General features: G+C 35.5%; 1 protein-coding gene across 1 annotated transcript; it reads right to left on the bottom strand.

Annotated features, from left to right (window-relative positions):
- Window positions 1–15,274: 15,274 nt before the first annotated feature.
- On the bottom strand, window positions 15,275–15,891 carry LOC127091800 (uncharacterized). The gene is made up of 3 exons (XM_051030513.1): window positions 15,727–15,891; window positions 15,439–15,610; window positions 15,275–15,366 (listed from the first exon to the last, which is right to left on the bottom strand). Exons 1-3 carry the CDS (start codon window positions 15,889–15,891, stop codon window positions 15,275–15,277), a joined length of 429 nt encoding a protein of 142 aa, XP_050886470.1.
- Between the last annotated feature and the right edge of the window lie 651 nt (window positions 15,892–16,542).

The following is a 16,542-nucleotide window of genomic DNA, read 5'->3' as shown; positions in this document are numbered from 1 at the left end:
ACATGTATATTCAATCAATTCACTATACTGTAAATCATTTTATTTTCCCAAGAAAGAGAAACTTTAGCTACCTAAATAAATCCAACATACCTCCAGTTTAGTTTTTGGCAAACAGAGTTGAGAAAATTTGGGCCGATGCGGTGATCCATCATATGATGGATAGAAAAAAGAAGAACACACTTTTACCATATAGTGAAATTATCACGGAAATCTCGGTGTACTCTAGCTATGATTTAGAGGAAGTGGAATCATAGATTAAACCATCAAAAATAGGAAAATCACCTTAAGTCAAATGATGTTTAAAATCGAAAATAAGGAAATTACTTCACTACCTCCAAAAGCACCGCCAAGAGCATAACAACAAACATATAACTTTGACCTCCCTCCTTATTCCTCTTCCAATAATATCCTTAATAAGGGTGACGAATAATAGAATTATTTATTTCCTTACTTTCTTGCTTTGTTTCCTTAAAGTTAGAAATGTAATGATAGGTAAAGAATGATATTATATCTACTGATGATTACAGTGTACATATATATAGCCAACAATGGCAGATACATGATCCTATGGTTAAGGCTAGAATTAAGATGCTCCAAGCAAATAAGGCAACAAATAATGCTGACAGTAATTACACTAATTATATTGATTGACAGTGTCAAGGTAAATTATTGGATCCACACATTAAGGGATCTTGTCTCTAATTCCCCCCTTCAAACTGATGGGTGAGGAAGTCACCCCAAGTTTGTCTTTGAGTTGGTTGAATCGTGTGTGAGTTAATGCTTTAGTGAGGCAATCAGCAATTTGATCAGCTGATGGAACATAGGCCACAACAATCTCATTTCGCAGCACTTGGTCTCTGATGTAGTGCACATCAATTTCAATGTGTTTGGATCGAGCATGCATAACTGGATTTGAAGCTAATGCCTTGGCACTCAAGTTATCACACCACAGTGTTGGTTTTCTTGGCAGAGGGAGTTTTAGCTCATCGAGGAGTGAACGAGTCCATGATATTTCAGCAGCTAGGTCAGCCAGTGCTCTATATTCTGATTCTGTACTAGATCTTGAGACTACCTTTTGCTTTCTTGAGGACCAAGAAACAAGTGTTTCACCAAGGAAGACACATTGACCTGCCATGGATTTTCTATCGTCCACACTTGTGGCCCAATCTGCATCTGAGAAGCCTGTTAAGTCCAAGTCAGTGGATGGTTTGATGTGTAGACAGTGTTGGATGGTACCTTGAAGATATCTCAATATTCTTTTGATGCCTTGCCAGTGATCTATAGTGGGAGAGCTCATGAATTGGCTAAGCTTGTTAACTGAGAATGCTATGTCAGGCCTTGTATTTGTTAAGTATTGCAATGCTCCTATAGCTTGTCTGAACACGGTTGGGTCTTTTAACCTCTCCCCTTCAGCTGTAAATTGCTTGCCAGTTACCATAGGTGTTGGACAGGATGAAGCATTTTCCATTTTGAATTTTCTCAGGACGTCTCCTATGTATTTCGATTGCTTTAAGTACATACCAGATGCATCTCTTTGAGCTTCTATGCCTAAGAAGTAGTGTAGTGGACCAAGGTCCTTAAGGGAAAACACAACATTGAGTTGTTTGATGAAGGATTCTAAAAATTTGGTGTTGTTCCCTGTGACAATTATATCATCCACATATATAAGTAGAAAGGTGATGTGGTCTGTACCTCTTAGAGTGAAGAGTGAGGAATCACTTTTTGTGTTCTTGAAACCCCAACTGAGTAAGGCATTTTTGAGGCTGTCAAACCAGGCTCTTGGGGCCTGTTTTAATCCATAGATTGCCTTAGTTAACTTGCAGACATGTTCAGGTTTAGTTGAGTCAACAAATCCCTCTGGTTGATGCATAAACACAGTCTCTTTGAGGTAGCCATTAAGGAATGCATTGTTTATGTCCAACTGTTTGACTTTCCAATTGAGATGCACTGCAATTGAGAGTATGATTCGAACTGTACTGGCCTTGACAACTGGGCTAAAGGTCTCTTCATAATCTAGTCCAGTTGTTTGTTGAAATCCTTTTGCAACTAATCTTGCCTTTCTCCTTTCAATTGTCCCATTTGCTTTGTACTTGGTCTTGAAGACCCATTTAGAATCAATGATGTTTTCCTGGCCTTGATATGGTACCAAAACCCAGGTTTGATTTGACATGAGTGCCCGATACTCATTATCCATAGCTTCTTTCCACTGTGGTCTTGTAAGTGCTTCTGTGACATTTTCTGGTTCCTTCTCATCTGTGCCGGTTTCAGCTAACCCAACATATGGCTGCTTTGGCTTGTGAATTCCAGCCTTGCTCCTGGTCCAATGAGTGTTGATGGTTGTGCTTGGTTCAGCAAGGTCTTGGGGAGCTTCAACAACTGATTCTATGGGATCAGTGTCATGTGAAATTGAATTGTTCCTTGTTGAATCATTTGTAGTTGGACTGACTTGTTCTTGTTCGACATCAGGATTGTTGTCATCTGAAGGTGTTGCTTCTCCAGTATGTGAGCTACCTTGTTCGACATCAGGATTGTTGTCATCTGAAGGTGTTGCTTCTCCAGTATGTGAGCTACCTGCAGTAGGCAAAGAAAAAGAGGCAGATGGACATTCAGTTAGTGTTTTCAAGGGACTTCTTGTATTGAGAAACCCATCATGGAATGGAAAGTGTTCTTCATTGAATACAACATGTCTTGAGGTGAAGATTCTTCCATGAGAGTTTATACATTTGTATCCTTTGTGGGAGTTACTATAGCCCAAGAACACACATCTGGTTGTGTGGAACTGCAGTTTGTGCTGATTATAGGGCTTGAGACAGGGATAGCAAGCACACCCAAAGGGTTTTAGGGAGTTGTAGTCGGGTTCCTTTCTAAAGAGTAGTGAGTAAGGACTTTCATTTTGAGTGACTAGAGAGGGCAGTCTGTTTATGAGATAAACTGCCGTGGAGAAAGCTTCCCACCAATACTGTAAGGGCATTTTGGCTTGTGCTAGCAATGTCAGGCCAAATTCAGCAATATGTCTGTGTTTTCTCTCAGCCCTACCATTTTGTTGTGATGTGTAAGGGCATGACATTCTGAATTATATCCCTGCTTCTATTGCATGGTTTTGCACAGCCTTATATTCACCACCACCATCACATTGGATTGTTTTAATTCTTTTGTTAAACAGATTTTCTGCCATGTTTTTAAACTGGGTAAAAGCTTGTGCAGTGTCTGATTTCTGTTTCAGAGGATAGATCCAGGTAAATCTACTAAAGTCATCAAGGAAGTGAACATAATATTTGAAACCCGAAGAAGATGTTACTGGTGCAGGTCCCCAGACATCAGTGTGAACTAATTCAAGAATTTCTTTAGCATGAGAGGAAGAGGTTTTAAAGGGTAAAAGATGCATTTTGCCATATTGACAAGCCTCACAAAAGTTAAAATGATCACTAGGTGATAGTTTAACATTACAATTTTTCAAAACTCTATCTAGGACTTTATTATTTGGATGACCAAGCCTTCTATGCCAGCTTTCCTTGACAGATACATAAGCACACGGGTCCCTTTTAGTCCTTGAAAGCTGATACAAGCCATCTTTAAGTGTCCCTCTTAGGATTGCCTTCCCTGTCAACTTGTCTTTCACAAAGCAACAGTTTGCATCAAACTCAACCAGAATGTTATTGTCAGCAGTTAATTTCGACACACTTAATAGATTTTTGGTAATATTGGGCACATATAAGACATCATGTAAGTTAAGTGAGTTTAGTTTTGAGGAACCTGTGGCAATAATCTTCAGTTTTTCACCACTTCCAACAATTAGTGAGTTCTTACCATGATGTTCTGTCAGATCCTCGAATTTGTCAGTTTTGTGTGTCACATGATTGCTTGCACCACTGTCAAAGTACCAATCATAATCTTGAAGAGAGCTTTGTGAGGCTAGGAAGGCATTGTGTACCCCTTGTCTGTCACTGCCTGCTGAATAATTTGAGTTTGAATAAGACTTATCAAATCTGTAATAGCAATTTACTGCTGTGTGCCCGGCCTTGTGGCAAACTTGACATGTTGGCTTAGACATTCTTCCTCTTCCTCTGCCTCCTCTCCAACCTCTGAAGTTAGAGCCTCTCCAGTTGCTGTTGGTGTTGAATTTGTTGCCTCTATAATCAGTTTTGTTGGCAACATTTGCTGAAGCATTAAGGGTTAGGTTGGTGAGGCTATTCAGTTGATCAAGTCTACTCTCAAAGGTCAGCAATTGAGCCTGAAGATCAACCCAAGTGAGACTAGTTTGATCAGATAGCTTGACCACCATAGGGTTGTATTCAGAATCTAAACCATTCAGAGTTTGAATGATTAGATCTGAGTTGGAAATGGGGCTGCCTGCAAGTTTCAGCTTGTCAGCGAGATTCTTCATTTTGACCAGATACTCCTCCATCTTCATCTCTCCTTTTCTAATGCTGTGAAACTCAGATTTGAGGTAAGTGACTCGAGATCTTGTGTGTGCACCTGCTAGGCTTTGGGCTTCATCTCAAAGTTGTTTTGAGGTTTCACAGTGCAGCAACTGTGTTGCCATTTCAGTAGTCATTGAATTCATCAACCATCCAAGGAGTTGTGAATCATGAGCCTGCCAATCTTCAAAAGCAGGATTTGACTTCTTGCTTGAATCTGTAGAGGCTATAAATTTTTCGGGACACTCCTTTGTCCCTAGCATGTACCCATCGAGCCTGCAACCTTTGACTATAGAGATCACCAAAGATTTCCATAGTGGATAGTTGTCTCTGTCCAACTTGACAGACACAGGGAATGGGAGATCATTTCTGGACTTTGAATCTGCAGCGGATGCCATGATTTGTGTTGGATCAAGAGCCTTCAGGGCTTAAGTGCTCTGATGCCAAGTTAGAAATGTAATGATAGGTAAAGAATGATATTATATCTACTGATGATTACAGTGTACATATATATAGCAAACAATGGCAGATACATGATCCTATGGTTAAGGCTAGAATTAAGATGCTACAAGCAAATAAGGCAACAAATAATGCTGACAGTAATTACACTAATTATATTGATTGACAGTGTCAAGGTAAATTATTGGATCCACACATTAAGGGATCTTGTCTCTAATTCTTAAATGATTTTCCTTTTGTGTTTCATTCTCATTTTCTGTACTTCACATGTTCTTAATTAATGAAAGTATTTACATTTGAAATCATGTATATCTATGTGAATTATGTGCTTGCATATTTATAATTTTGTCTCGTATCTCTACCCACTTTTTTTATTATGACAAAGGGGGAGAAGTATACCCCCATGGGGAGTAGAGTATACTCGTTATTTATGTGACGACGAGTTTAGCCACTCCAAATTTTACCTACTTTCTTTTTCTTTTACCACCTTCATGAGAGATGTGTTTTTATCATAAAAAAATAGAGAATTTGGATCTATGTGCTTATATGTATAATCAAGAAGTGATTAAAGATGATCAAACTCATGGATAGGAAGATTTAAGAAGCAACTGATTAACTTTGACGATGATGTGGTTTTGATGATGACAACATGTGAAATGGTTTTGATTATAACAACATTTAAAGTCAATCAACTACTAAAGTTAGCTAAAACGGTCAAAGACGCACAAGGTGGTTAATCAAGATTAAACTATCCTTTCGAATCAAACTAAAGTGAACATGTTAGTAGAGAATTAGGTTTTATAATCATCGGTGATCTAAAAATATCAGAATATGGCAACTAATAAGGAAATATATAAGCCTCATCAAGAAGACTCGGGAAACTTGTGTAATAAAGTCAAAGACAATGCCAAGACTTGAAGCTTCAAAATATGAAAGATATGAAGTATGAAAGCTCGCTTGATCGTGTTAGTCTGAGTGATCAGTATATTATAAAAACACAAGGGTGTTTAAGGAAATACTATAGCTAAATCACACACACAAACACACACACACACACACACACACATACACACACACACACACACATAGACACACACACACACACACACATGCGCACACACACTTAAAACATAGAAAATCCTCACTTTTTAATTGAAACAACAATTTTTTTTGGGGGTCTATCTAGTTGATTTGAGAAATGTCCAACTGATTAGGTGACTTTTTGAAACAGTCTAATTGATTAGATCTTTGGCATAATCAATTAGATGATGCCTAATCGAGTCTATAATCGATTGTGATAGTCTCTAAATGATTGGCAATAATATTCTACCTGAACCTTCTAGTTTGGGCAACAATAATCGATTATTTACACTACCTAATCGATTAGGTCATTTATTTGGTCCATAGATTGTTTCCAAATTTACACCATTTCTTGGTTTATTAATAGAGATCCTCTATATCATTTCAAATCATCCAAAAAAGGTGAAAAAACTAACTTTTGTTTTTTCTCATAATCTCCCCAATTTTCTCACATATTTTAGCCGTAGTACTTTGAGAACGTTCTTGAGTTAAGTGAGGAATTTTCTTATGGGTAAGAGATTAATTGTAATTTTACCAAAAGTAGATTTATATTGAATAAATTACTGTTCCTTAGGAAGTGGTTATTTTGTTTGGTAGCTAAACCATTGTAAAAGCTCTTTGTTTGTTATTTTGGGGGATTAATATAATTTTTCATTTGATTCTTGAGCTCCGTAATTAAAGAAAATCTAACTTTTGAGTTCTTGAAGAACAACTAATGAAAAAAATTCACAATGATTCTTGAGCCCAACCCGATCAAAATCTCTATTAGTTCAAGATCATTCTAGTGTAAAATTCACTCGATTTCTGAGTTCAACCCGGTCAAAAGCTTAGTAGGTTTGAGATCATTCCGATAAAAATATCGGTTTGACTTATGGCCAGCCTATGTAAAGGCTGGTTCTGTACGTCTCAATATCAACACTGTCTTCTTCAAAGTTAATTACATCAGAAATTAGTGAGGAAGTGATGGTAATATGAGTGTTCATGACAACATACCGGATTTCCTGAACATTTTCATCATTAACATGAATCGAAGCATTCACCCAAAAGTTTTTTACAAGGATGAGATACATTGGTCTATGAAGCATCTAAAAGTAGTTTCCCCAATGTTGAGAGGCAACAAGACTATGAATGTTGGAACCCAACCTTTTTATCTCTTCAAAGCTGACCACTTATTCAAGGGTAATAGAAAGCTTGGTTTCGCCACCTTTGAAGGTTTTAAAAGAAGAAGCCATTAAGAAGATATGAGCTATAAGGATATGAGAGTGGCAAAATAGATAGAGTGAGTATGAAAAGAAAATGAAAATGACATGGTTTATATAGAGATGAAGGAGTGGAAGTTAAAAAGATTTGAAAGAATCAAACATCAGAGAGAAAATATATGAGATATAACGACACGATTGAATAAGGATGATCATTTCTATTCTAATTAAATAATGACATAGGGGGCGCCAAAGCATTATTTCATTTTATCCAAGAAAATAATAATCACCCAGAGGTAATCCAAACATTTTTGACGCCTTGTCACACATCTTTTATCCATAACAAAAATACTTGAATATAACCAATATTTTTTCAGAGATTAGAAGACAGAGAAACCCATAAAGGGTTTCTGACTTAGAATCTTCTAACCAAGACAATCTTCTCACTTAGAGAGTTGGTTGGTTTAGAAGCAAATAACTTGGAATCAAATTTTACCATTTCGATGTTACTCATTTTGAGATATCATCATTCACCCAAGACAAAATTTTATTTTAAGTTCTTCTAAAAGAGAAGAATATTATTTTTAGCAAGGGTTTTTTGAGAAGATATCGGTCCATTTAAGGTCTGTATTAAAAGATTTTAAAATACCTTTCTGAGCAGGTTTTGATGAAATGATGTTTATATTAATATGGTTAGCACTCTAAATGCATAATATGATTATTATCAAATTTAACATGAATTGATTCCTCAACAGTTCTTATTTCAATGTTATATATTTTGTAGCCTTATGAGCATTCATATTATCCTAACATGATACGACTTTGTGCTTTAGAATCAACATAGTTAGTGTTAGTCATAAAACACATACAATAGAAGTAAAAGGGAGGAAACCATTACTAATAGTCCTCATATAAATGATTTTACCCACTCTGATCTCATTCAGAGCCTACAGAGCCATTGGGCTTTAATATCCAAAATTTGGAGCATATGACTTCTTCTCTATAAGTGTAGAGTGCATCCAATATCTAGACACCATGATTAACACCTCATCTTTTCTGTTTAGAGTATATGTAACATAAATAATTTCACCTTTTGGTACCCATATCTTTTTATGTCCTATGAGATTAGTTTTCCTAGAAATTTTATCAACTCAGGGTTTATGAGCATAAATGAATAATGAAGGTGACCAAAGGTAGGATGGAAATACAATGCTCTTATCTTTTTCACATTCTTTTTGGGTTTAGGCTTTGACAGGAGATTCCTTGTTTTATGATAACCAATACCTATTTTCCCTTCACCACTAATTCCATAGATCATCAAAGCAATTTTGCTTTATCTATGTTTTTAGTAAGAAATTATTGAAAAGAAACTCCATGTTTCTTAGAAGCACATTCAAAGTTCATAGGAGTTTTTGAAAATATTTATTTTCTGAAATTTCCACTTTTGTTTTTGATGCAGCCGCAAGTGCACGGTTATCGCGAAATAATAAAATAGATATCAAACCATAGGGACCAATGGTTTAAGTATCAAATTCTTATCTAATCAGTGTATATCTAGAGAAATAAAAAAAATGAGTTTTTAGTAAGCAACATGAAATAAAAAGAAATTACATAAAAATAGCATAAAAATCACTTAAATTTCAAATTAGGGTAATTAGGACTCGGGGTTACAGTTCATGTTTCTAATACAGTCATACGATCCTTGACATGTCTATTGCGATTCTTTTGCATAAAATAGAAAATAGATAAAATTGGGCATTACTTGCTTTCGTCAGCGCATTGCCCATATCATACGAATAAACAACCAACTTTCGTATCGTCCGGATTATTATTCGATACCTCATTACTTTTGCCTATATATATATGTTTTCTTAAATTTGTTCATCGACTTTCGCATCGTCTGAATTAGGTTTTTTAAAAATCTGTGCTCCAGTATTGACACATATCCTTTTAGACTACGGTCGATACCTGAAAACCACTTACTTTCGCAATGAAGTTGGAATGAATGCACTCAGATTATAAAATAAGTTTAATTAAAATTCTCTCAATCGATAGTAATGAATCATATGATAGGTCATGAAACAATGCCTATAACCCCTAGTACCAAGGAAGTTACTCACTCATGATGAGGGAAAACACAACCATAGAGATATTCATAATCAAACTCATATCAATTAAAGAAAATAAATGAACCATATAAAGATAAATATAGAAAGTTTAAATTGAATTATAAACCTTGTTCCACCAATTGCTCCCTTGGAGACTTGAGTTACAAAGAAAAGTAGAAAAATAGAAACTTGGAAACTAGGAGAAAAATACAAAAGTTGGGAACCCTAAACTCATAATACACTATGAGTTTTATAGGGAAATAATAAAAGTGTAAAATATCATTGGTTCAATGCAAAATATCCAAGTTAACTATTGCGCCACTATCGACTAGGACTTTGTTGACCCCATGATTGTCAATTTTTTCTTTGATGAAAACTGCTTTTAGATGACTCTTCATCCCCAAATATGGTTTCTCAAAGACGCCATTATGATTTTCGACACAACCATTATTCATCACATAATAACAGCATGGCTTGTGCTCATCAAGATCTTCTGCATAATATTCCTCTTTTGCGTTGGTTACTTCAGTCACCACGTCCTACTCGACATGCAATACTGACACCATGTTGCACAGGACATCAAAGTATCCCTCTAACTCTTAGAAATTATCTAATATCATATCCCAATATCTGTCTTTACCCTCTTCCTTATCGGTTGGTAAAGGTGGGTTCACCCTCTCTTTCACTTGCCTTTTCGCTAGTTTGATCTTACGTTTGATAGGTGACGGTGAGGGAAAGATTCTTTCTTTAGCTGGCCTTTGGGACATCTTATTGTCCATTTCTTGGTTTTGGTTGCTACTAGAACTAGACATCTTATGGAACCCCTTCTTCTAGCGTTGATATATTCAGCATTGTGTTCGAGTCATGGGGTTCTTTCCCTTGTAATTTGGACTGCAAGCATATTTCTTGTAACACCCTAAAAACTCGTGCGTAATTATCAAATAATTTAATTAACAAAATACAATCACATAGAGTGTCACTCACAACAATCATAACTTGCTCCGTAACCCGGGTTACAACAAAACATTTTACTGTATATATTTGCACTTAGAATGTTTACATGACATCCAACTCATATGAATAACTTCACAGCTGAATCATAATAAAAAAAGGTTAAATATACGATACCCCCTACAATGTTAGAGAAGTTTAGTTTACCCCCCGTAAAAATTTTTTTGGATCCGCCCCTTGAAATGTTAAAATTCTGTGTCTTTTGCCCCCAAAGCGCAAAAGTTACCCCCTGTAAAATATATATATATATATATATATATATATATTTGATTTACCTCCTCAGATTCAGTGTTCAAATTGTACGGTTAGGGGGCGGGGGGAATAAAAAAACAAAACTATTACAGTGGGGAATCCAAAAAAATAATATTATAGGGGGTAAAGTGAAACTCGCCTATATTGCAGGGGCGTGACCCATATAAAAATTCCAATTTAAAATCTCATAATTCTTTTCATAACAATATTAAAAGCACCAACTCGTGAGTCATCTCCAAGTGATATCACACCAAAACATAAAACAAATACAAGAGCATGCATCGTCTCTCGGGAAATTTCAACACAAAATAAACAATTCGCTCCCTAGTGTTACATATCAGAGCATAACAAAAGCTAACAAGAATAAACTAAAAGAAATAGCTCTAGGAGCTAATTTCCACTCACATCAGCGTCTCTACTCTTGAGTATTTGCACGATGCCCATGTAAATGCAACATTCAAACAGAAGGGGTGATAATTCATTTTAATAATAACAACATAGAATGTAAAATAGAGTACAAGATCTACACAATCATGCATAATAAAATATCACATTCTCACACCCAAATTATCATCAACATCACATACAACAACACCATCATCACACATAGTCATATTTCACACATATAATTCATTCATGCTATGCGACTCACGACAACGATAACGACTCATATGCATGTTGTACAAATTCAAAATTTGGTTCTTCTTACGAACTCGATTCCCTCTTCGGAATCCCAAACTCCCCCTTTTGAGTTTTGGATAAGTCTTTCGTCCACCTTCAAACATATGACTTATCTCTTTCAACATATCAATAATGAATGTATGGCATGGTAATAATGAAATTAATACAATAATTATAATAATATTTAGTGATCCACAATCAATCACAAAATTGAAACCATGCCTAACGTAATCCACCCTTCTGGACTACCACCAATATAATCAAACACATCATCCCAATCATTCATAACACATCAAATAATTTGTCAATACGGACCTAATCCATATTCGTCACATCATACACTTCTTTCCCACCTGCTACCAACCTCTGATAAAATCATTAAAAATATTTTATCCCTGAACCAAAGTTATAGCCATCTGTTTCAGCTACCCAATGCTTCAAACTCTATTCGAAAATGATTTAAGAGTTGAAAATTATAATCAAAACCGTGGATGAATGCGTTACTAAAAAGTTGTTGTTTTTCTGAAATTTCCAGCATGATTTTCATCTTCTCCAACCCCAAAAGCGTCCATAAAATTAACACAAAAAAATATTTTACCTCTAACACAAAGTTGCAGTCCTCTGTTTTAGCTACCCAACCCTTAAAATCCCGTCCAAAAATGATTTATGAGCTGAAAATTATGATAAAACCCTACACGAATGCGTTACTAAAAAGTTGATGTTTTTCTGAAATTTCCAGCATGATTTTCATCTTCTCCAGCCCCAAAAACATCCATGAAATCATCACCAAAAATATTTTATGGTTTTAAGTTCAATCATAAGTATACCTATATCAATCACTACTTATATTCATATAATCATGAATCTATATACTATATCAATCCTTAAAAACTTCAAACATCATCAATGGTGAACATACATGAACACTTTAGAACATAAATTTCATTTAACAAATATCAATATTCATCACCAATCCAAAAACAATTAAACCTTCCCCTACCCTTTGATCAGTCACCTTTTGTGTTGTAGTTATTACCATTTTAACGGGTGAAAGTAGGCGAGTTATTTACAATTTTCATACAGTTTGTGATTTATATGTCAGTTTCTTTAATTTTGTATTTATCTATGTTTTAATCATTCCTGATATTTTTGATCTTTTTGGGAAGGTTAACATGTTTTGTAGGTCGAAGGAAGTCAATGATATGGTCGAGAAAGGAACACGGAGAATTTTCATAAAAATTGGAAAAGTCTATTTTTTTAGCTATTTTATAACATGATAGATGTGTGGTATTTTGATCATACCTAGAGCGTCGTAAGTCAGAATTGTGTGGGACCGGCGGAAAATGAAAGCTAACATCCAGGGCTATAACTTTCATGAAGACATAAAAGGATAATTCGTAATTGTCTCCTCGTACTCGTAATGCCAAACCATTACACACATTGCCTCATCCCATACATGTATCATACGAGTTCCAACATAAGGGATTAAAAAATGAGTTTCTGCCATTACGCGTAATAAGGAAGGAATTACGCGGAATCACTTGTTGGAATAGGTCATCACGCGTAACATGGAAGGAATTACGCGGAATGACATGCCTGGTACAAGGCATTACGCGTAATAGGGAAAACATTACGTAAAATGACATGCCTGGAACGCCTGCAAGAGGCAATGAACAGGGCATTACGCGTAACAGGTAAGGTATTACGCGTAATGAGGCCCAAAAACTCAGGAAGCCCAAATGGTGTCTATTTAACCCAGAAACACGATTTTTCGAGGTTGGATAATTTTGGATGGCAAAAACACGTTTTGAAGGCTGTAGAACTCATATTTTCAAGGTGGATTCATATTTTCAGGACCTTTTTGCGATTGAAGATCAATTCATCTAAAATTTCTGTAATGGTAGCATTCTTTATCATGTTTTCTTTTATTTTTTGAGTAGCTAAATCCCCAATGCTAAGGGGGTGTCTATGATTAAGATTTGTAATGATTTTGAATTACTTTATGCAATATCAATAATTTTTATTATGATTGATTTGTTCTCACGACCGTTCTTATTGCTTTCTCTGTCGGATAAACAGAGTTTGATGTATGTGAAATAATTAGGCTGGACCACCATTGTTCATGATCTGCTTGAGAATATATCATAGTAGATATCATATAGGACTAGGGATACCTTATAATAACCAGATTATTCTTGATATAATAATATTTAATTTCCTCCATGATTTTTTATGGACATAGTAATTAGGTTGAATGTTTAAAGGTATTCTCACTAAGGACTTATGAGTAAACACCCTAAATAACCGACAATCAATTATCTAAAATGCGTTGTTGCATTGTGAGATCAGAACTGTTACATGATTGAATCATACACATTCCCTAACATACTACTCATATATGTTTTAACCGTTCACGTGATTTATTTATTTTATTTGCAATTGCTTTCATAATTTCACCAAATTATCCCAAAAACCCCAAGCTTTTGTTTAGTTGAAATTAATCCAGAACTCTGTATCGTCAAACAGTCCTTGAGATCGATTATAGGGATTTCCCCTTTTTATTACTACATAGGCAAAATAGTACACTTTCTATTTTTCCAATCACCTTTCCATTCATATCCCTATTATTGAACAAAATTCCCACCCTTATCTTGTAATTCTAGAAAAACCCCAAGCTTTTGACTTTGACTTCTCTTCCCTAAATCTCTCCTTAGGTTTTCCTTACTTTTCTCTTCTCTTGCCTCTTTTTCTTCAATTCCAAAAGTTTCACATCACTTCTCTCCTCTTAAATTAAAACTTAATTTCTACCTTTCTAATATTCGACAAAGGTCCAACTTATTACTAACTTACATTATTTATTTTAATTCTCCACAATTCACACTTTCCACCCCAAACTCATTATTTCTTTTTATTTTATTATTTCATTTAAATAATAACACTAAAATATTATTTTAATTAAATAAATAATTTTAAATAAATCTATCAATCTCTAATTACTCTCCATACTCTCTATCTAACGGTCACCCACCATTGTTGCCATAACACATCTCAATTATCACACAAATAATAATTAGGTACGCACATAAAATTATAATTAATTAATATAAATAATTTCTAGAAAACAGGGTGTTACAACTCTCCCCCACTTAAAGAATTTTTACCCTCGAAAATTACCTCAAATGAACAAATTCAGATACAAATCCCTTATTTGGCTCTTAAGCTCCCAAGTTACGTCTCCATCAGCTGGTCCTCGCCAAGCTACCTTCACCAAGGTAATCTCTTTACCACACAAATGCTTCACTTCTCAATCCTCTATCCGCATGGGTTATGCCTCAATAGTCAGGTTATCTCTTACCTGCATATAATGTACTTGGATCACATGAGACTGATCCAGAATGTACCTCCCCAACTGAGACACACGAAATATATTATAAAGATTAGCAAGCGACGGTGGCAAAGCAATCCGACATGCCATTTCTCTTATTCTTTTCAAAATCTAGTAAGGACCGATGAAACACATAGCGAGCTTTTGAGACTTTAAAGCTCGACCAACACCAGTTACCAGAGTAAACCTCAGAAACACATGATCTCACACTTGGAACTTAAATGCTTTCCTTCGTCTATCATGATAACTCATTCAGCAACTCTGAGAAGCTTTCATCTTCTTCTGAATCACTTTGATCTTCACTGTGGTCTTTTTAGACAATCCCAGGTCCAATCACAACACCCTCTCCTTACTCATCAAAATAAAATGACCAGACTTCGTCAACCTATCGATGATTACCCAGATAGTATCACATTTCTTCATATTCCTCGGTACTTCAAACATAAAATCCATTGAAATGCTGTCCCATTTCCACTAAGGAATAAACAACAGTTGTATCAAACCCAATGGCTTTTGATACTCAATCTTTGACTTATGGCAAGTCAGACACGCATACACAAAATTTGCAATCTCTTTCTTCATCCCACGCCATTAAAACATATTTCTCAAATCCTGATACATATTTGTAGCACCCGGGTGAATACTCAGATAACTTTGGTGTCCTTATTCAAGAATACTCTTCTAGAGTTCAGGAACATCACGGAATTTTATAACACCGCTATCATCAATACTGAAATCACAACCTCGAGTTTGATTGATTAAAGCCAAATGATCTACCAATTCCAAATTAGTCATCTAAGTTTTTCTAATCTTTTCCAAAACACCACTTATAGTCTTTAACATACCTAGCTTCACACTCTGCAGCGTGACTTCATAAACCAAACTCAAATCTCTAAATTCTTCGATTAGATCTGACTCTCTAGCCATCAATGTCGACATATGCAACAACTTCTGACTTTGTGCGCCAACCACTACATTGGCTTTATCGGAATGGTAATTCAAACCAAAATCATAATCCTTTAACAATTCAAGCCAAAATCATAATCCTTTAAAAATTCAAGCCACCTCCTCTGCCTCATATTTAACTTATTTTGATCGAAATGATACTTCAAGCTTTCATGATCATTAAACACTTCAAATCTAGAGCCAAATAGATGATGTATCCAAATTTTAAGTTCGAACACAACGACAACCAACTCTAAGCCACGTGTAGGATAATTCTTCTCATGAGATTTAAGTTGTCTCGATGGATAAGCCACAACTTGTTCAGTATGCATTGACACACCTCCCAAACCCATCTTGGAAGCATCACAATACACGAAAAAAGGTTTAGTTGTACTCGGAAAAATCCAAATCAGAGCAGTCGTCAACTTTTCTTGAGTTCTACAAAACTCTATTCACAATAAACATCCCACTCATATGCTTGACCCTTTTGAGTCCACTGAGTCAAAGGCATTTCCAACTTCGAAAAACCTCTATGAATCCGTGATAATAACCAGCTAACCTAAGGAAACTTCTAATCTTTGTAAGAGACTTCGGAGTCTCCCACTGCTACACATCATCAACCTTCGAAGGATCAACCACAATACCTCCACCAAATATTACGTGGCCAAGTAAACTCACTCCTCTTAACCAAAACTCACACTTAGATAGCTTAGCATATAATTTCTTCTCTTTTAACAACTCCAATATAATTTTCAGATGCTCAACATGCTCTTCATCAGTCTTTGAATAAATTAGAATGTCGTCAATGAATACCACCACGAACTTATCCAAATACTGATGAAAAATCCTATTCATATATTCTATAAACACACCTGGCGCATCGGTCACACCAAACGACATCACAAAATACTCGTAGTGATCATATCTCATTTTGGACGCAATCTTCGGAATATCTTCTGGTTTCACTCGAATCTGATGGTAACCTGGCCACAAATCAATATTAC

The sequence above is a fragment of the Lathyrus oleraceus genome, chromosome 1 (genome assembly GCF_024323335.1).
Source record: "Lathyrus oleraceus cultivar Zhongwan6 chromosome 1, CAAS_Psat_ZW6_1.0, whole genome shotgun sequence".
NCBI lineage: Eukaryota > Viridiplantae > Streptophyta > Magnoliopsida > Fabales > Fabaceae > Lathyrus > Lathyrus oleraceus.
Note: the sequence above shows the minus strand (reverse complement) of the source record. Positions and strands in the feature narration are given on the sequence as shown.

Bases quoted from the DNA above. Each gene is read 5' to 3' on its own strand.
- LOC127091800 (XM_051030513.1), bottom strand. From the start codon at position 15,891: ATGGGTTTGGGAGGTGTGTCAATGCATACTGAACAAGTTGTGGCTTAT. The intron at 15,611-15,726 runs GTGTTTAATGAT...GAATTGTTAAAG, and splicing joins TATTTGGCTCTAGATTTGAA to GATTATGATTTTGGTTTGAA. The intron at 15,367-15,438 runs GTATGTTAAAGA...TGGAATTGGTAG, and splicing joins GCTGCAGAGTGTGAAGCTAG to ATCATTTGGCTTTAATCAAT.